The sequence below is a fragment of the Acanthopagrus latus genome, chromosome 21, assembly GCF_904848185.1.
Source record: "Acanthopagrus latus isolate v.2019 chromosome 21, fAcaLat1.1, whole genome shotgun sequence".
Lineage (NCBI taxonomy): Eukaryota > Metazoa > Chordata > Actinopteri > Spariformes > Sparidae > Acanthopagrus > Acanthopagrus latus.
The window spans coordinates 10,663,440-10,684,035 of record NC_051059.1 but is presented as its reverse complement, the minus strand read 5'-3'; the positions used below and the strand labels follow the sequence as shown (position 1 = coordinate 10,684,035).

General features: G+C 41.0%; 1 protein-coding gene and 1 long non-coding RNA gene across 4 annotated transcripts in view; one reads left to right on the top strand and one right to left on the bottom strand.

The window, feature by feature from the left end:
* Window positions 1–63: 63 nt before the first annotated feature.
* kcnj9 (potassium inwardly rectifying channel subfamily J member 9) lies at window positions 64–14,684 on the top strand. Of its 3 annotated transcripts, none has more exons than XM_037085158.1 (8): window positions 64–914; window positions 1,571–2,002; window positions 3,371–3,584; window positions 5,296–5,497; window positions 6,961–7,153; window positions 7,432–7,629; window positions 9,804–9,934; window positions 11,903–12,169. In XM_037085158.1, exons 2-8 carry the CDS (start codon window positions 1,705–1,707, stop codon window positions 12,167–12,169), a joined length of 1,503 nt encoding a protein of 500 aa, XP_036941053.1. In that variant the 5' UTR covers window positions 64–914; window positions 1,571–1,704. The 3 variants fall into 3 exon arrangements, with proteins under 3 accessions (XP_036941053.1, XP_036941054.1, XP_036941055.1); XM_037085159.1 differs by having other exon boundaries at window positions 64–1,301; XM_037085160.1 differs by lacking the exon at window positions 64–914 and having other exon boundaries at window positions 1,705–2,002; window positions 11,903–14,684.
* The window catches only part of LOC119011794, a 34,676-nt gene continuing 19,463 nt past the window's right edge, over window positions 5,384–20,596 (bottom strand). The window contains exons 3-5 of the long non-coding RNA XR_005072276.1: window positions 11,966–12,165; window positions 7,372–7,604; window positions 5,384–5,521 (exon numbers count right to left, since the gene is read on the bottom strand). This is a non-coding gene — a long non-coding RNA (uncharacterized LOC119011794). The remainder of the gene's footprint in view (window positions 5,522–7,371; window positions 7,605–11,965; window positions 12,166–20,596) is intronic.

Below are 20,596 nucleotides of genomic sequence, written 5' to 3'. Positions count from 1 at the left end.
GATACCTTTGATGATGAAAAAGAATCATGACCGTATCTGATATGAAAAAAGATGTTTTTGAAAAAGGCTCTTTACAAAAAAACCTTATGAGGAGAATAATTTCCCTGTAGACGAGACAAAAAAAAAATGCAAGAATGGATCTGTCTAAAAATGAAACTCTACATTCAAAGTTAAATCCAACCAAGCTTTATTATAACATCTGTAATTTTCACCACGTATTTAACACGACATATCTATGTAATTTCATTATGACTGCGTCACAAAAAAGGTCTTTTGCATTTCCTCGTCTTGTCGGAGCTGTGAGCAGATGCTGAGTGTGTGGCAGGGAGCGCAGAGGACCCAGAGCCCCGCCGTCCCTTCTGTTGTGGAAATGACAAGTGTGTGAGGCGGGCAGGGTCGACGGGGGCTGGGACTGATGACAGCATCCTCCGCCGCTCAGTGGCTCCACACCTGACCGACTCCATCAGATGCACAGATGATGGAGCTCTCCGTGCTGTCGGGTTATCCTGTTGCCACCATTTCGCCTGTCCACTGCCCGAGACATGTCCTCCAAGCCCGCGATAATCTGTAATTACTACTTTCATTTTTTTTTTAAAGGCGTGATGATCCAGCGGACGGAGTGTGGTGGGTTTTTTGTTTTGTTTTTTTAATTCACTGTGATTGGTGAGGTGGGATCGAGGTGGTCTTTTGTTTTGTTTTGTTGTTGTTGTTTTTTCCTGGAGAAAGCGACCCTGAGTGGACCGATGCTGCGTCGCTGGTAAACACAAGAAATGGGTGTCATTGAACCGAGGCTGCCATCCGCGGCTCGTTCTTGGACCAGATTCTCGTCGGTCCTATGATAAAAAATAAAAAAAAAACATTGCTCCTCCCAGCTCTCTCTCTCTCACACATCTACAAATTGCTTCGCTGTGCAGGTAAGATTTATTTATTCGTTTGTTTGTTTGCTCGTTCTCAGCTCTCTGACACGAATCCACAAGCTAATTTAGCCCCCCTTATTTTCGGTTTGTGGAGCCCATTGGCTGGCTGACAGAGCCCCGTTAATAGAGCCTGTTCCTCATCCATCCATCAGGCGTAGTGCGTCATCCTGATTGTCACCATCGGTCTCCTCTTGCGTCCGTCCGTCCGCCAGCTGCCCGAGTGGACGCGCATCGTCTGCGGCTACAGAGGGGCTAGGACTCCATTTTACTGTGCACGTCGATGTCTCACTGTCCACATACATATTTAACGTGGTTTCGCATCTATATAACTTATGTAAGAAATTACTGCAGGCCTGATGCGAATCCGACACGTTTAACACAGCTGTGAGTACACTTACACAACACACACACACACACACACACACACACACACCTAGCACAGAGGCAGGAGGAGCACAGTCAAAGTGGCTCTTATTTTTAAAGAAGGAGATCTCACGTGTCTTATTCCCCCACAGGCCTTGTTGCTGGTGTGGGAAAGAAGCAAAGCATGTTGAGTTTCTGAAGAGATAAACTCCTGAGGCCCTCTTTTGCTTTTAAGACATCATCTGTCAGTGAATTACTGTGACACATCACTGTGTTCTTCTATATTCCAGGCTTCAGTCAAGCAAGCAAATGGTCCAATCAATAGGCAGTGGACAGAGTCTGCCATAGGGAGGATATCAATAACACGCTAATACACCTGACACACACACACACACACACACACACACACACACACACACGGGCCATGGCGCTGGAGAACTCGGTCTTCCCCTCCCGCCCGGACACCCTCACGCTCCCCGTGGAAGACAAGGGGGAAGGGGAGGAGGTGGAAGTGGCCACCGAGGCCACCGCCTCCACCGGAGTCTTCAACCTATCGGAGGAGCTGGGCCACGTCGTCACCACGGAGACGGCGCCGTCCCCTCCACCCTTGGCCAAGGTCAGGAGGTCGTTCCAGGCCAAGCTGGCGGAGCGGGAGGCCAACGCCAATCAGACCAGGAAGAAGGTCCAGGGGCCGGAGGAGAAGAGGGGGCGATTCGGGTGGGGTGAGTGACTCTTCGATGGCCTACTGAATGATGGAATGAATGTTTTATCCACTTTGTTTTCACCTCATTAAAGAGTTGAGATAACTGACGGATTGAAAGTACTTCATCACCAACTCCTCTAGAGATTGGGAGCTGTTGACTGATGCTTTAGTCTGGATCAGTGTTTTTTCTCCTTCTCCTCCCCATCACTCTTGCAATAGTTATGAACCTCTAATTGAGACTGTGCTGCAGCGCTTCATCCTTCAGTGATTTTCACAGTCTTGCACCCCTTTTTTTTCCATTAGGCTTCCTCCACAGCTCTGCCCCTTGTTTGCCCCAGTTTATCTCTTCTTCACTGTACGTCTCTATGAAAGGAAAAATCAACCCTAAAAAAAACATTGTTGCTGAAAGAACTGGACGTTCATTGATTTTGTGTGAGCTTTCCTGCCAGAAGCACAAAACAGGACAACTTTCGATTAAGCCACTGTGGAGCTTACGAGGATAAAACATAAACGGCAGATGTCCAGTTAGCGTAACTTTCTCAAAGATCGAGGGTTTTAATTCAAGAGGCAACAATTTGCACGAAAATAGTAGCAAATATGTAACTGAAAAGGTAAAGGGACTGATAGTTTGGGCTTGGAGTGTTCTTTTAAACCACGAGAAGAGGCTGTTTATTCTGAGGAGGATGCACACTGATTGATGCCCGATCGCCCGTTGTTTTTGTCGATCTAAGTGACAGAAAGCTGATTCGTAGTAGTTGAGCAGTTTTTCATCCTGAATGCGTCACCGTCTCAGTTCTGGCTGGGTGCACCCACATTAAAGAGGATCTCTACATGAAAAAATGTCATCGGATGCCTTTAGGGTTGGACAGAGACTTAAGTCCAATGTTGTAGCTTTCCCCCGCTGAGTGTTTGATGATGTTGTCCTGTCGCACTTCATCTCCTCTCATCTCCTCACCTGTCTGTTTTCATTTCTGTTATCCCTTCTTAAGCAGCCTGGTATTTCCTTCTAAGCCACACTGCATCTTTCTAAGCACTTTCGTCCCCTGGCACCCTTGTCTGCTCCTCCTCCAGTGTCTCAATGTGCCATCATTCAACTCAAACCCTCTGACGGCAGTCAGACTTATATCTTCAAATAACTAAACCTTTCTGAAATGTTAAAAGACAGACATGCATCTATCTCCAAACCTTCTAAGAGGTTTTTTGCAATTCAGGGTGATACAACTATGGCACCAATGAGGACTCCTCTTTAACCTTGTTTCAATTTTAGTAAACACCAAAACTTCCACATTTCCATTCCTTCAATCTTCCAGCACTACCTACTCTATATTTCTGACGTTACACTGCACTGTAACCTGTCGCCTTTCCCCTCCTCTCGCCTCTCCACCAGCAAAGTCTCGGCGTAAGAGACAGCGATATGTGGAGAAGAACGGCCGCTGCAACGTGCAGCACGGCAACATGCAGGAGACTTACCGCTACCTGACCGACATCTTCACCACGCTGGTGGACCTCAACTGGCGCTGCTCGCTCTTCGTCTTCGTCATGGCCTACGCTGTCACATGGCTCTTCTTCGGGGCCATCTGGTACCTCATAGCCTACTGTCGGTAAGATTGTTGAGCAAGGGTGTAGGACGGGTTTCATTTAGATCTATTCAGTCATGAGCCAGAAAGGAGTCTGCTTGATCATGACTGTTGCTAGATCCAAATGATAAAGAACACGATCAAAAGTCCTATAGGCCAAAATGACAATAAGATACATGTGTTTTGTTTTAGTTTTAAGAACAATCCTGAATTTGAGGGTGTCTTTGAGGGAGTTTTACATTTAGGAACATACAAAACATACAATATCATGAGAGGATAAACATACAAATATGTAAGAAATCAGAGCAAAAATTTGAGGTAGTGTGTCGCCTCAGATTTGCTCATTAGCACACCAGCACACCATTAGTGTCTCACATACAGTACAACCCCCACGCTGGGTTTCCTTTTCCCTTCCACATGTCACGAACACCCAAAACTCTGACTGTCCACTCAGTTGTTGATAACTGTCAGCGATTGGTGATGGACAGTGCTACTGTCTATCGGCCCAGCCCTACATCCTGCATAATATACCTTTAAAGGAGAAGTTTGACATTTTGGGTAATTTACGTATTAGATTAATAAGTGATGATTGATTCTATGCTTGTGTCAGTATAGTAAATATGAAGCTACAGGAGATGGTAATTTAGCTCTGAAAATTACATGTAACATTTAAGATTTAAAGTGTTAATTAATGAGCTGTATAGATGATTATTGGCAGACTCTTCTTTTCTACTCTTTTCTGCTTAGGACAAAGGCAGCCTTGTTGTTTCCATCTGGTTCCAGTATCTGTGCGAAGCTAAGCTAACCATTTCTTGGCTCCAATTACAAGTCTGCTGGACAGAGAAGAGAGTGGTTCTTATCTTCCCATGGAACCTTGGTCAAGAAAGAATAGTCATATTTCCAAAATGTTGAACTTCTCCTCCAATTAAAACATCACAAGGCAATGCTGACTTCTGATCTACTCAGAAATGGAGGTTGATGCTGCGATCGAGTGTCCAGCATTGCAAGACATTTCTGCAAGGAATGCAAAAAAAAATCTTCTGCCAAAAAATCAGATGACAAAGCAGTATTAATATTACAGCCTCTTTCATCATGATGTGTTACCTCCTCACAAGATGTGTCTGCTGGATTGCAGCTCTAATTAGCTAACGTATTCGTCTCGTAAAATTGTGACCTCTTTATATCAATTACAGGCCACCTTAAGCTGTGCCAGAGAACTGTCGGTGGTGCTGCAATGCCTTGGTCACCAATACAGGTCAATAAAAGTCATAGATTATATAAATTACTTAACACCACTTTCATTAATTAGCTCTCCCTCTCTGGCCGAAGCAGTGTTAATCAGGGACATTAGCCTGTGTAGTAAGTAGTTTGAACGAAAATCTGCAGACTTTTAGTGGCACTAAACTGAGAAACCAGCGGTACAGTACAGGCACTTCATATAATGATATATGATGGAAAAACGAATGTTTTTGCCGCGTCGAGAAAAAGTGACGGCATGACCGTTGATCATCGTGGTTACTATGAGATATAGGATCACTTCTTATTCATTATAAGAATTAGCTGAAGGAGATGGTGTATATACGGGGAGAGATGAGTCATCTTACATATATTTCTGCACCTCCGGTCTGTAAATATAAATCTTCTCACTCACCGTCTATTATTTCCCTCTTGACACCCACTTTGTCACCCTCCCCCCTTCCCTTTCTCACACCCTCTCCTTTCTTTACTTCCCAAGGGGTGATCTGGACCATCTGGAGGATGAGAACTGGACGCCATGCGTCAACAATGTCAATGGCTTCATCTCGGCCTTCCTCTTCTCCATCGAGACCGAGACCACCATTGGCTATGGCCACCGCGTCATCACAGACCAGTGTCCAGTGGGCACCATGCTGCTGCTGCTACAAGCTATACTGGGCTCGATGGTCAACGCCTTCATGGTGAGCACCAGAGCCGGGGCATGACTGAGAAATGGCAAAAAGAGAGGATGAAAAAACATCATTATCAAGTTGTAAGCAAAATGATCAGATTCATTACAGAAACTTCTTTTGGCTGAAACCCTACCCTCTTAGTTCAGGGCGACATTTAAGATTTCTGGCATTACAGAAAATGTTTCCTAACCGTATTTTAGAACTGTCGTAACTGAATAATTTCCTTAGTTAGCAGTCTAGAAATTCAAAATAAAATGATTGAAAAACTTCTCAAGTGGTAACAGTTAGAGAATTCCATTGTTGGCCTGTTTAAGAAGCTTACATTGATGATCGCCTGTAGGAGAAGCTAACATTAGCCATTAGGTATTAGCCTGCTGATGAGGTTTTTTCTGTCTTTGAAACTTAAGTTAGGTCAAGCAGGAAAGACATGTTCTGTACTGAGGGTCCAAGAAAGTGAAATATTATTTTCCCTCTTGCATCTTATACAATATTTTCAGTCTACATTATTAGACCTAACATGGATTTAGAGAAATTTAATTTACAGAGAAATGTATAGATAAGATATTTCATTATATTGTTTTGAAATCTAAAATGACAGGATATGGTCAGAATATGGTGACGTGTGAAGACATTTTTACTAAGTATTTCAAAACTCTTGTCATAATTATGTGGACCTGGGTCTTACACACAGCAATTGTCATAACCTACTAAAGCCCATCAGGAGTTGTACATAAAATAAGAAATAAGAGCAAACAAAATTGGCTTTGGCATTCTGAAATCAAATCCATGTTAAAATTTTCTGAATTCCATTTGGCAAAACCCCACATTACTGAAAGGCTGAAGAAAAACAAATATTATAGTACATGCAAATACTGTTTGACCCGAGTCTGTATGAATATAAAGAAGCCTCCATCTGTTCAGCTGAATTAAATTAAACATTATACACATTTGTAATACTGTGCAGACGAAATGACACTAATACGCTGCAGATAGTATGACTCCCCGGAAGAGAATACTAACTTTAAACGTGCTGATGAAGCTCGATTTTTCCTATGAGGTAAGCACTCTTTTGATGAAGACATTTCCAAACACTGACGTCCAGCCAGAATCATGTTTATGCATGTTCGGGAGCTGGACACATGCCACATCAGCAACTGATGGAAATGTATGCATATTAAAAACTGACTGAGTCTGAGGTTAATTATAGTGTCAAATCTGTTTCTAAAGACTTTAAACTGCGAAAGGAAGCTCTACAGAAAAAAGGCTTTGTTTGTATACAGCAATCACAATTAATTCTTGCGGCCATAAATTCTGTGTTGGTGATTGTGGAAACCATGAGAAGTAATTTATTTTTCAATAATCTTCTGCTATGTTTGAACCTCTGGCAGGTGCTTTGTTTGTCTTTGAGTCTCAGGTAGCCTGTTTTGCCTCTCCTTTGACCTTCAAATCCACCCTCTTTCCTTGCTGTCCAGGTCGGCTGTATGTTCGTGAAGATCTCACAGCCCAATAAACGGGCAGAGACGCTGGTGTTCTCCAAACATGCCGTCATCTCTCTGAGAGACGACAAGCTCTGTCTGATGTTCAGGGTGGGTGACCTGCGGAGCTCCCATATTGTAGGGGCCAACATGAGGGCCAAGCTCATCAGGTCAAAACAGACTCAGGAGGGTGAGACTACCAGATAAGACAATAACTGACAGTATTGGTACATTTTTTACTCACTGCCATAACGAATGTGACCACGATGACTACAACACCCACTTCTACATCTACAGCTTGTACAATTACTATTGTTTCTACTATGACAACTACAGCACCTCTACTACAGTTACCAAATTATAAGAACTCCCATATAGAGCCTCCCATATAGAGAAAGAACACCTCACCTTAACATGTTTTTCCTCCCTTTCCTTTTCCTCAACTCTCCATATTATTCTCCCCGTCAGGTGAGTTCATCCCGCTGGACCAGACAGACATCAGCGTGGGCTTTGAGACAGGTGATGATCGCCTCTTCCTGGTTTCGCCGTTGGTGATCTCCCACGAGATTGACGCACATTCGCCCTTCTGGGACATGTCACAGGCTCAGCTGGAGAAGGAGGACTTTGAGATCGTTGTCATCCTGGAAGGAATGGTGGAGGCAACAGGTGAGAAATGGGTTAACTACCACAAAGTCTAAAGTAATGAGGATGCAAACACCAGTTTCATTCTCTCCTCTGAAAATAATTGTTAGTATTATTTAAAGGAATGTATTATTTAAACACAAAAATCATGATAACTTTTATCAGAAGTTTAGTTAACAGGCAAATTATCCCTAAAGTTATTCAGTTAAAGGGTAACTCCGCCCATTTTATACATGAAGGTGTCTTTACAGCTCTTGGGGAGTACTACTGCATATGTGAAAACACAAGTATAAAGCCTTTTGTGACAACAGAGGAAGCTGCATTTAATCCAGTGATGTCACTCAGTGGTTAAATTGAATTGTGGGTATTGTAGGCACCAGATTTGAAAAGCACTCAACAAATGATTGAATCGCTACGAGAATGTGATTTTAACTCCCCATATTCTTCTTTTTCAAAACCTAGTGCCTGTGTTACTCACAATGCAACTCAGCTACTGAGTGACTTCACTGGAGTCAGTTCTTTAGATCACATGCAGCTTCCTCTGAAGCCATGAAAGGCATCGCACTACATTTTTCACACGTGGAGTTACGTTTTAGGTCTGGTCGTTTTGTGCAGTAGATGGATTAAATATGTCATAAAAGTAACTGAGTAGGAATGCATTTGGTTGAAGTGATTGAAAAAAATGTGCTGCTTAAATTTGAAATGCAGTGAGTGGTCACTCAGTAGTAATAAAATAAATATAGTAATATTGAGCTGATGGTAATTACATTTTGCATTAATTAAGGCACAGGCCATATAAATAATACCGCTAACAACACTCTATCACTTAATGGGTTTTATATGATTAGTTGAAGGCCATTTTGTGATGTCAAATGATAAAAATGTTATAAAATATAACAACTGAACAGCATTGTATTGTGTGGGGAAATAATACCTTGCAATTTAATTTGGCTGTAAAATTCTAATGGCCTCTATGTTGTAAACTCATTTTTGGCTGCAACAACAAGAATCCAGCATCAGGGAATTAATCTTGTAGATGCATACAACAATATGACATTACAGTAATACCATCACTGTTTTACAGAAAGCAAACCCTGTCCAATTCTGTCCATTAGAAAATGAAATCCCCCTTCCAGGATATCTGTTGTTTGTTTGAGAGCTCTCCATCTCTTTCGATCTTTCCGGAAGCTTTTATGATGTTGTGATTATGGGCGAAATATACATATATTTTTAGATAGGAGCATATAAGTGAATGTATTATGTAACAGGGAACAAAACTGGAGAGTCATCACTGGAGTGAACTGATGTTTTTGTGTTCTTATACTTGATGTCCTTATCACTTATCTGTTGACTAAAGAGGCAGCGTGTTAATCATAGACATAGAGACCATTTCCAACAGTATCCATCTCCACAACGGCCAGTGTGTCAGTGAACACTCATCTGCCCTTAAGCAAGGCACTGACGCCTTGTGGACCAACACGATGTTAGTCATATGTTTATAAATCATTAGCTAAATGCCTAAACTGCAAATGTGTCATATTATACTGAGTTCCAACTTTGCACTTGATTGGGATTGAAACAAAGTTTCAGTTTTCCTTTATCCTTTATCCTTATCAAAATCTAAGGAGGTCTGGTTTTACAGCATATTGATCGGGAAAATCATTCACACCAGCTGCGCAACACCAGCTGCTTGTGGCTCCCCGCAGATATGAAATATTAAGAAGCAGAGCCGAACACCTAAGTTATATTTATTTTATTCTATGTTGTCTGCATTGACCTGTCTTACTGTCTACAAACTACCAAATCCAAACAGATATAAACAGAGCCTGGCAGGGACGAGGAGCCTGTTACCTGTTCTCTTGGAGGATTTGGAAATATCATACTGCCTTATGTCAAATTCATTCTAAGAGGATAAAAATCTCAACTGTTCCTTACTGTTCGGCAGGAATTCAGTGCATCAGAGCTAATCATGATGTGGCTCTGTGAGTTAAAGGTGGCCTCTCTGCCTACTCTGAATATCAATTCCCTTTTTCAGAGTGCTGTTGAAAGTTACATGGATGAAGCCCACAGTCATAAGTCAGCTGCATAGAATATTCATACGCAGATAGCTTGCCAATTATGATGTTGCACATACAATCCTGTTTGTTATTGTGAGACATAATTAACCTTGTACTGTATTGTTGTGTTTGTGTGTACAGGGATGACTTGCCAGGCAAGGAGCTCCTATCTAGGGGAGGAGGTGTTGTGGGGTCACCGATTTAGCCCAATGATGTCACTGGCAGAGGGCTTCTTTGACGTTGACTATGGAGCCTTTCATCACACATTTGAGGTAATTCAAAGCAGAGGTAATAAAAATGATCTTTGAATAAACCTGACAGCAGTTAACGACTGCTGAAAAAAACATATTCCTTCCGAAAACATATTATACCAGCAACTGGCAATCAGTGCTGGGAGTGAACCTACAATCTCTGTCTAGCACCATTTTGCACCAAAACTACCGTGTACAGGCAGACTTTCTAAACACAGGTAAACCTACTGAAAATAAGTGATTGACTCATTTCCTATCCAGTAGACGAGTTTGCCTTTGTTTTTTTTTCTGATGTGTCACATTTGACATCACAGAAATGCTGGAAAACAGGGAACGGGAGGGCAGCATGGAGGACGATGCGCATGTTTTGGCGAGGTTAAACAAAGGGCACCCAAACGGAGACACACTGCCACACAAGTAACTAAACAAAAAGCAAACTTATGATACTTATGATAGACTTATGAAACGTATGATAACGAAAAGCTGAATATCCAAATCAAAAATGGATGCAAAACAAGGCAGGTACCAAATTCTAAGAAATCCCAGAACAAAAGTACAGACCAAATAGCAAAGTACAAACCAGGAACAACGATAGGAATAAGGAACCAAAAGCCAGAAACACACAACGGGCACATGGGACGGGGAGACACAGGAAAACAAGGGCAAAACAGAACTGAGATGAGAGATGAGATGAGTAATTCACTGATTTGACACAGTGAGGAGTGAAAAGACAGGAAAAAAGACAAAGAGAGGAAATGAAAGCAAAAACATGACAAATAAGGACATAACTTAAAAATAGAACAGGAAATCACTTCTTATACCTTAACGCTGAGAGATGTGTGAGTACTGTTTGAATGGTGATAACTGGATAAACAAAATTGAAAATTGCCCCAAACTTCAACAAGCATCATAGCATTGTGCTGGAAAAGGGGGGGAAATTAGCCTGTCAATACAGATATCATCAATGCAAATACTTATGACTGTTTGACATGAGAATGAATGCCAGTAGATATCAGCAGTTGTCACCATGGAATTTGGTCGCTTCAACATTTCAAAACATGATCATAAAAGTCACATTTTGGTGTCTAATTGCTTTTTATCCATTTAAGAGTTTATCAGAGGAGGCGAACATACAAGTTCTTTCACCATCAGTAGACAAAAATATATCTACAAGTGTTTCAGTGAGGAAAACTCTTGCTGTTATCCCTATTCCTGTCTCCACCTACATGTAAAACTAACAGAATTCTCACACTTGTTCTCTTGGGTTTGTTGAAAGGCATGCTGGGAAACGCAGGACATCTAACTTGAGTGTTCATATTGTGGTTATTTTGGTAGAGACAAGCACACAGCAGTGCCTCTCACCAAAGCTTTTATATCATATGCCATTACTAGATGAGCTTATTTAGAATTGCAAACAACTCAAAAGGAGGATACATATGAGAGAGCACAAACAGTACTATTCATGATCCATTTTCACTTCTGTCTGTGATTTTCACAGTATGTTCTCCAATGTTAAGCCTAACAATCTACATAGAAGCACCAACAGTTTTAGTAAAGGTCAATGCAGTTGGAGGAAAAAAGGTGTAATGACAACAGTTAATTACAACATTTAAAGGAATAGTTTGACACCATTTATTTTCCTTTTTGCTGAGAAGTAGGTGAGAAAATTGACGACATTCTCATAGGTGTCTTTTGTATATGAAGCTGCGTCCAGCGTAGCTATGTGTAAAGACAAGGATCAGAGGCAAACAGCGAGCCTGGCTCTGTACAAAGGTAACAAAATCTGCTAAAGCTCACTAGTTGATGGTACATCCTCATTTAGGCCCTCTGATCATTCTGTTAGTAAGCTAATTACCCTTCCAATTAGTTATGTTGTTAAGCACTAAACAGAGTACATAGTAATGTAGTAATGAGTTGCATTTCCCAAAATGCAGAACTACTTCTTTACCTTGAATTTATTAATCCACCATGTTTCCTTTCCCCCCCAAGGTGGACACACCCTCCTGCTCAGCACGAGAGCTCTCATTGGCTGCAGCCAGACTTGACGCTCACCTCTACTGGTCCATCTCCAGCAGGCTGGATGAAGAACCCACACTAACAAACCAAGCATCCAAGCAGCCAGACAGCGGATCAGCCAACGGCAAAGGAGGGGAGCCGACCTTCATCGTCGGAGAGATGACGGACATCCAGGAGCAAACGGGACTGGGCGAGCTGAACGGCAGCGTCGCCACCGACCAATCCGAATCAGAGGCCTAGAACAGAGAATGTTTACAAAGACCTTCAGTATATCACCACCACCCCACATGTAATGTTTCCGGATCTTTTTTTCTTTCAATGCAAATGAGTAGTTTCATGAGGCTCAGTTCTACAGTATATGCCATATCTTATGTTACCATATGGAAGCATTTATTTCTTGATATTTCCGTCTTTTGTTTCTATGTTGATCTTTGTTACCAGTGTACTGTACGTGTGATACCTCTTTAAGATTTGTTGTGTTAGCTCCAGTCACCCTTGCCTATATCTACATTTAAATGACAATACTATGCTTTAGGTCCGGTCAACAAGCGTATATCCTGTGGACTGAGGCAGAGTTTTAAACAGATAGAGATAAAAAGTAAAAAGGTCACAAGGTGGTTGTCTGTGCATATTGTTCACATTTAAAATAGGTACATGTGTGTAGACGCTTTATTTTCACCCGCACATGTGTATCACTAGACGATGTTGAGGTATAGACTGAAATTCTCACCTCAAATTTCTTTAGATGCAAGGATTTTTCTTAGAATTGTATTGTACATCAATCAGGTGTTAAGAGGGAGGGAATGTCACACCAGCCCACAGACAATATGTGTATTTGTATACTCTGCAAGAAACTTTATTTGGCAACAAGCCGTCTCTTCATTTGGTGCTAGAAAAATGCTTCAAAAATCTATTTTGCTGACAAAATACTGGGCAGTGAACGACAAAGCTGGATTCCTGCCCCAAATGCAAAAGATTTCCAAACTTGTAGAAACACATAGTATTATGTTTGTTAGAGGGTCAATTTGTAAGATATGGCCAGAATTTTTGTTTAAAACACTCAGCGCGAGTGTGAGGAAACAACAGTGCTGATGTTATGTCAAAGTTGCCACTGAAGTTAGCATGCTAACGAGCTAGCCCCAGCCAGTCCTGTCTTGTGATGCCACTTCGTACCACAAGAGGTGACTGTCTGATAGGTGCCGTAGTTTCAGCTGGGAGATATAAAAGCGGGAAGTTCACTACTTAGTCTGTTAAGTTAACAAAATCAACTCACAAATGTCATTTTTACACCTGTTATCCTTACTAAAAAGTAAAATACAACGATGAAATGTTTGAATTCAATTTTGTCTCTTTAACCAAACTTAGATAAGCTTGATCGCTGCCTCAACTCATCAGAAAACACATTATTATCGACATTATCGACATTCAATATAGTCAAAATGTCGAAGTTGGCATGCTAACCAGCTAACCCCAGCCGGTCCCTTATTCTAATACTGCTTTGTTCCGCAAGAGGTGATTGTCCAATAGCCCCTGTAGTTTCAGCTGCGAGATGTAAAAGCAGCAAGTTTGCTAATAGGTCAAAGAACAATATAAACTCATAACATGTCAAGAAAGGTGACATTTTTACACCTATTGTACTTCCCTTACTAAATAGTAAGATACAGTCATCCACAAGTTTCTCGCTTTTCGCAAAGTAAGACATGTTTCACTGTCTTAACTCATCTTGAAACACACTTCATCCGAACTGTATTCAAAATTGGGTACAAATGAAATTAAACTCACCAAAACAGTCTTGGTTTGTCTTTCCACAATCACCTCTAGTCTGGTTGTTTTCCACTGGCTGCTGATGTCCAACTCTTGTCACTCCTCCGTCGCTTCATGCCTGTCCTGTCCGATCCTGCTGTGTCTTTTCGTCCCTGGAGCCATAGTCCTGGTTATAGCTGCTGTAAATCACCTCAGTGCTGTATTCCCCTGTCATAGGGGATACAGCACAGTATATATAGGGTCACTTAGCTCCAGGGCTAACTGAGCTATCTGCTAACAGCAGCTAATCGCTATAGCCAAAGATATGTCAAAGGGTAGCAAGCCCAGTATAGTAAGCAACAGTAAACGGTCATGCTGCCACCTATAGTTTTGGAGCAACCTTTGAATTCTGGCCATTTCTTTTAAATTATACCTTTAAAAGTCCACCTAACTTGATAAGCAGTGTTTTGTTGCACTCTTTGATCAAAGGTGTCAAGCCTGTTCAACCTCTGACCTCACCCAGCATCACTGTTGTCTACAGTCAGAAATGTGCTTGGTTGCACCTGTAACCAAACCCAACAGTGATGTCACCAGGTGCTGGAGTACACCTGTGCATCACTGCAGCAGGGTGAGAAGTCAAACCACTGGAGGTCAGCAAAAATAAACATTTTCAGGAGGTTTCAACTTCCAACACTGACAAGAATTTGCTGACATTCCTCACCACACCATTGTATTACGGTGTCTAGGGTAATTATCTAAAACCTTTACAATAGAGCAAGGTTAACATTCGAGTGTGTCTGTGGCTTCGTTTCACATACCATGTGTGTAGCACAAGGACTATCTATCTTTTGTCCCCCACCGAGTAGAAATTAAAAGCACAATAGTGTCTTGCTCAGTTCGACCCAAACTCCTGCTTCTGCTGCTGCGTATACATGTGGCCATTTCTACTTGATGTTTTTAATATTTAATATAACACATCTGTTAGAATTAATAAACTGTAGTATATTCCAGACCAACTGTCTCAGAATTTTGTGATATTCTGCGAAGGGGCAACCTGCATTAAAGTAAGCTATATACTACTTGTATTTAATGTACAAACATACTATTACAGACTCATAATGGAGGTGAGTACTAAGAGAGAAAGCTTATTGATAACCAGATTTTTCTCCAGAAGATTAAAATAATTTATTCTCCTTTCTCAAGCAAGATCTGTATCTCAGTTCATTCATGAAATCTAATGTTTTGTCCTATGAAACCTGATTAGATTTTTATGTTATGTAGTGAAATACTTTATTACTAAAAAGGGTCCTGAATTCAAAGTTTTACTGAAGTAAAACTACAAAGGTTTTGCAACAAAATGTGGCCTTATTAAAGTAAATGGTCGCTGTTAGTGTGATATAACCTTATTATCAGATGATTTTATGTATTTATAAGCATGAATTTAATCTTAGTTGATGGAGACAATTTGAACTACTTTATATACAGATTTTATATAAGGCTGGGGACAAACAGTAACAAAGATATGATTTGATTTGATAAGCTGATTTGTCTTTGCTCGCATGTGCAAAAAATGTACGCAACATATCACAATCAAAACAGAACACATTAAAACTCGTGCACAAGAACAAATTAGGAGCTACATTAAAAAGAGCATCAGCTCACTTAAGAAGTGGCTGTTCTTCTTGAACAAGGTATTTTATGGAAACAGGGTCAAGAAATATTTCACAGATGTTTTCCTTAGCACTCTATACCTTTGCCCTGAGGGCAGCAGCTGAAGGTGGTTCAAAGGATTGCTGCGGTCATCTAAAGTGTTATCATGTTGGCTTTGCAGTGGTGATAGGACAGTTGGATTTGATTGCATCCCAGTGATTGTTCTGCCCTGTTTAAGAACTTTTGGAAAGCGCTGTCTTGCTTTTGACAGAATCCAGGGCACAACTGTAAGAACTGAGAACACTTTCAGGTAATGATTGGTTGACATTGAATTTTATATGTTAGACAAGTAATTCTTGTGTGATCACTTGATCGGCCACAAGTTTAAGTCACCATGCTGCATTAAATAAAACACACACCTTTGTTCCCTATTCTCTATAACCGCTCTCTGATCAACCATTAAGAAATCACTTGACTAATGGCTGGAATTAAACTTTTCATCTTGTGTAAAGCTGCACCATATGATGCATCTCATTATAAATTCAGGGCTGGATTTCACCACCAGAAGAAGTCAGCACATTGGGTTACTAGGCAGAATCTTGGCTTATAAAAATGAGCTGTCTTTCTCTGTCTTGGCTGCTAGATGGCGATGAAGATCCCACGCATCTTCCTCCAGCCAGTCACACAGCCCTATTGGTGTGTAATGAGATGGGGTCCCCATCTCAGCTGTCTCCTAGGCAACCGGGGCTGGGGACAGGGAGAGGGCAGAGTGTGTGTGTGTGTGTGTGTGTGTGTTTATGTGAATGTGTGTGTGTGTGTGCTAATGTGTATTTGAAGTGGACCTTCACAACTGATGGGGGAGTTTATGAGGATTGTCAGAGAGTTGATGTGACGTTAGAGTTTGATATTTGTGTAAGAATCGGTGCTGATGATGCACAGCGGTGACCTTCAGGTGGAAAAGAACGAATGCCCTTGACATTGAAAAACAAGTCATGAAGGATACTGCCCTTTTTTTTTTCAGTCTCTCACAATAAACAAGATATATGATTTTTAGTATCTAAATGAATCAATTTTTGGTCACCGGAAACATGGAAAAGAAAGAGCTTAAGCGTCAAAGTGTGTTTAACTTCACAGAGAGAAACAGCTGGACCTGAATATAAAGCTGTCGATATGATGCTACTTTTAGCTTCCACCTCACGTCGTCTGAGATGTCATCACCGTTTTGTGTGGGATTGAAGGCTAAGTGCAAGTTTAATAGTTTCCAGTGATTTTCAACTCAACCCAGAGTTGAACCCCATGTGCCATTTCCAAGTTCTGATTATGATTTTAATGAGAGGCTGTTTTGCATGATCCCCGCTGAGCCGAAATCAATGTTTCTCTTCATTGGAGGAAGTCATGACAGTTAGGTTTCAGTCTAGGCAGACAGCTATTTTAAAAATAGAAGAAATAAAATATAACCTCCAACACACTGACCACCAGTTTCTCCAAAACAGAAAAAATAGGCACTATTTGAGTGCACAAACTCTCATAAACCCAATAATAGTTCATCTAAGACACATGACAAAATGTTTTCTTAATCTTAACACATACATAAATGCTTTATATACAATTAGGCACATATAAAAAGTTTAAGGTGTTATTACAGTTTTTAAAATGCCTGATCAATACCGGGTCATCGTTGTTCTTTATTGTAGCTACAGCACAAGCCTGAAACAAACTGAGAAGGATTATAATTTGATGCTTTATGGCCTGTTGAAAAGCATTGCTGGTTGAAGCTTCTTTTACCAATTTTGTGTATTAATTATGGATCAAATGAGTATACATAATGTAAACGGGATCACTCACAGTGATGAACCCAAAGACAATTATCATTACAACCTACAGCCCCCCCAAGCACAACACAGTGTTTCAGTGTTATTCAGCTAATTGTTTCATAATTCCTGAGCAAAAAGTCTGTAAGATCATAAATAGTGATTTTATGACACATATGCCACCCCTTGCCCCCAAAAGTGAATCATGTGCTTTATCAAAGCCAAAGCAGCCAATCGTGTTTTTGCACTGACACAAGTGCGCTGTTGGGATTCACAACATAGACGTCTATAAAACATGGAAGTGGAGGATATCACACTAATGCACAGGATCACCACGAAAGGGGATGAGCTGATGGCATCGCGTCCCGGCATTCTGAACGGAGCTGTAAAACTGAAACTGTGCACAGTGGAAGTATGGAAAAAATGTGTGACAAACCTTACTTTTTAAATAAATTTGACATACTATACAGGTGATTCTATACATTTAGTTTTTATGTCCTGGTAACTAGTGAAAGTGAAATCCCATAACTGGTCTCTCCCTACTCATTTAGATGGGGGCCTGGTCTTGTTAGTCTAACTACCCATAGGAATTGTCAAGATGGTTGCTGAGTGTGACTTGAGACTTGTCTCAAAGGACGTTTTGCTTCACTCTGACAGCTCTCATCAGTACTTCCAGCAGTAACTGCTAACTGTTTTTAGCCTCCCTTAAAAACCTCAGCTAAAATACTGACTATAAACTACCTGTCCAGCAAGAAACAAGGGACAAAGTCAGCGACAAGCACATGAAAACACAGAGGGGCATTTGGCAGAGCTGAAGTAAGTGGAGACCTAAACAGAGGTAAAAGGAGATGCCAGAAACACCACTACAAATGGATTCTGTCGCCGCTCTGTGACGGCCTGGTACCAACTGGTAATAAAAATGCACTTCCTGTTTAAACACTCATTAAGACTGTGAACAGAACAGCCCATTATTGAAATACAGACATATGGTAATTGGGTTAACTGTAAGAAATCTAGACAAAAGTATAGTATTATCAAAACAATATAGCAGGTCTGCACAGTAACTGTGAAGTATCTGTTGATGTTCTTGCAATGGCCAATGAATTGTTCCAAATTCAGGTATGAAAATCACCTCATTTACTGGTTCAAAGCTCAGGTCTGATTTTTTTCCTGCTGCTTTTATTGGTCCATATTCATGACCGTTTGCTCACTGCATGAACCACAACCACTATAACTCTGTAAGTAGCCCCCAACCTTCTTTAAGTCTGCAACAACCTTGTCTGATGTTTCCTCCTTCTGTACCGCTGATGGGAAAAACATGCAGCAACACCTCCTCTATGTGTAATGAGTTCAATCCAAAGTGAGACATTCACCTCCAGCTAACAGCTGCTCTAAGAATAAGTAAAGCACACGTTCAACCAATGTATAGAACTGTTTAATGTGAAGCCAGAAAGCTCCAGGTTAACAACACAGAACAGAAATTCTAGTCAAAGTTCATCATCTGACACTAAAAGAGTCCATCTCACTTCCACAGTTCTTTTGTAAAGCGCTTTTTCTTTCACGTCTATGAGCCCTTTAATCGATTACTTTAAAAGCCGTAAATTAGAAGCAAAGGCCCCCCCACAGTAAAAGTCCGCCTGCCATGTGAAGTAGAGCAGAGCTGATATGGGTGTTAGACCACCCACTGTAGCATGCAGCAGGCTGTATGACGGGCTGTGGAAATGGCAAAGTAATTCTTCGTCTGCCAAAGAGCGTGATTTTATATCACACCGCCAAAGCATCAGGACAAAAACCACAGACTCTTTCTAAATATGTCTCATATTCAGTCACATCCTGGAGCAGGTGTAAGTGGAGCCTTGTCAAGATCAAATCTTGATCAGAGCAAAGCAAGTCTTACTCAAGATCAAGACCAAGACTCCTGGAAGATTTGATTCCACATTAATAGAATAATAATACGTTTTTTGGTTCAACGAATGCAAATAAAGTTGAGACAAAATCCACGTCTGGGCAAAACTCAAACAAGGTTGAGGCAATCTTTCAACACCCCTTCAAGTTAAAAGGCAAAATTAGCTAAACAAGCTGCTAATTGGTAACGGGGTGTCTCTAAGCTGAAATATTCGACCAATATTGACCCTGTCTGTGCTCAGGCCAGAGTCAGGCCTTCACTTCCCCTTGGGCAGTCGTACTAAAAAAGAAGCACTCAAGTACTATAAGGAACATAAGCGTTCACCAAACAACACGTTATGTTGCCATAGAGATGGGTATTGCTGGCAGCGCCTTGACAGTGTAGCAGGAAACAGGAGAAGAGCTGATACCGTGGTCTGTGTTCAGCAGGTATTCCTAGCTGGCAGTATTTAAAACGACCAGACATCCAACAGGGCCAGTGCATCAAGTGACGGAATTAAGGTTTTCTGAAGCTCTTTACTAGCTGAGACAGTGTATTTAGTCATGCTGTAACATTACATTGATTCTTTATTTATTGTATATTTCTCAGCATGCTCTTTGTCCAATATGTGAACTACAGATGCAGTTCTTTGAATTTAGAACTCTGGCTTTTGCTGGGAATGAACCTGTGATATTCCAATTAACACTTTAAATGCTCATGTTACTGTGGCTCTGGGCACCGTCAGTTAAAGTGAGTGAATAAACTGACACTGATTGTTGATGTTGGTTTTGCTGTTGTTGGGTTTTGGGCAAAGGTGTTAAAAAGGAAATAACTAACCATTCAGTGAAAAATTGACTTATGTTTAACATCTTGTTTACGTCATTTTAAATTTAGGCTCAATCCTTTTTTCAGTTGTTAATCCTAATCCTCTTTATCGACTACACCCTTAGCCCTCAGAACAGAGTTACAAGGGAAATGGCAGAAATTTGCCAATATGAAACGCTCTCATATGTATGGTTGTGTTTATGTAAACAGATGTTATTGGACATTTCCAGTATGCCGTCACCTGTGGCGATTTCTTTTGGGTTACTGTGGCAAACCTGCTATTCTCGCACTTTCACATATCTGTTCACATATCATGATAGAAAAGCATGGAAGCTTTCAGCTCATTTATATATTCAGTGAAGTCATCAACTCAATCACTTCATTACTGAGCTGTTGTCGTTGCTTCATAGGCCAACACTGCAACCTCACTGCAGTTAAATTTCGAGCCTCATATGCATCACAAATAAGCAATAACAATACAACATTATCTAGCTAGCAGTTTAGTTATGGAGACATCAGCAAACTAGTAGTAATGGTGTAATGCTTGTTATAAAGAAAATAATAAGTTGAAACGACAGAGTTCTCATAACCCTCATTTGGAGGGCCATGTAGTCTTTACAGCTCCCAGCCCCACTATTCCAACAACAGACTGGGTCATCCTACCAAAAAAGAAGGGGAAGGACTGAATGGTAGGGACAAGGTATTCAGACCCTGTTGACTGGGATCAAGTGTTTAAATCAGTCTTCAAAACTG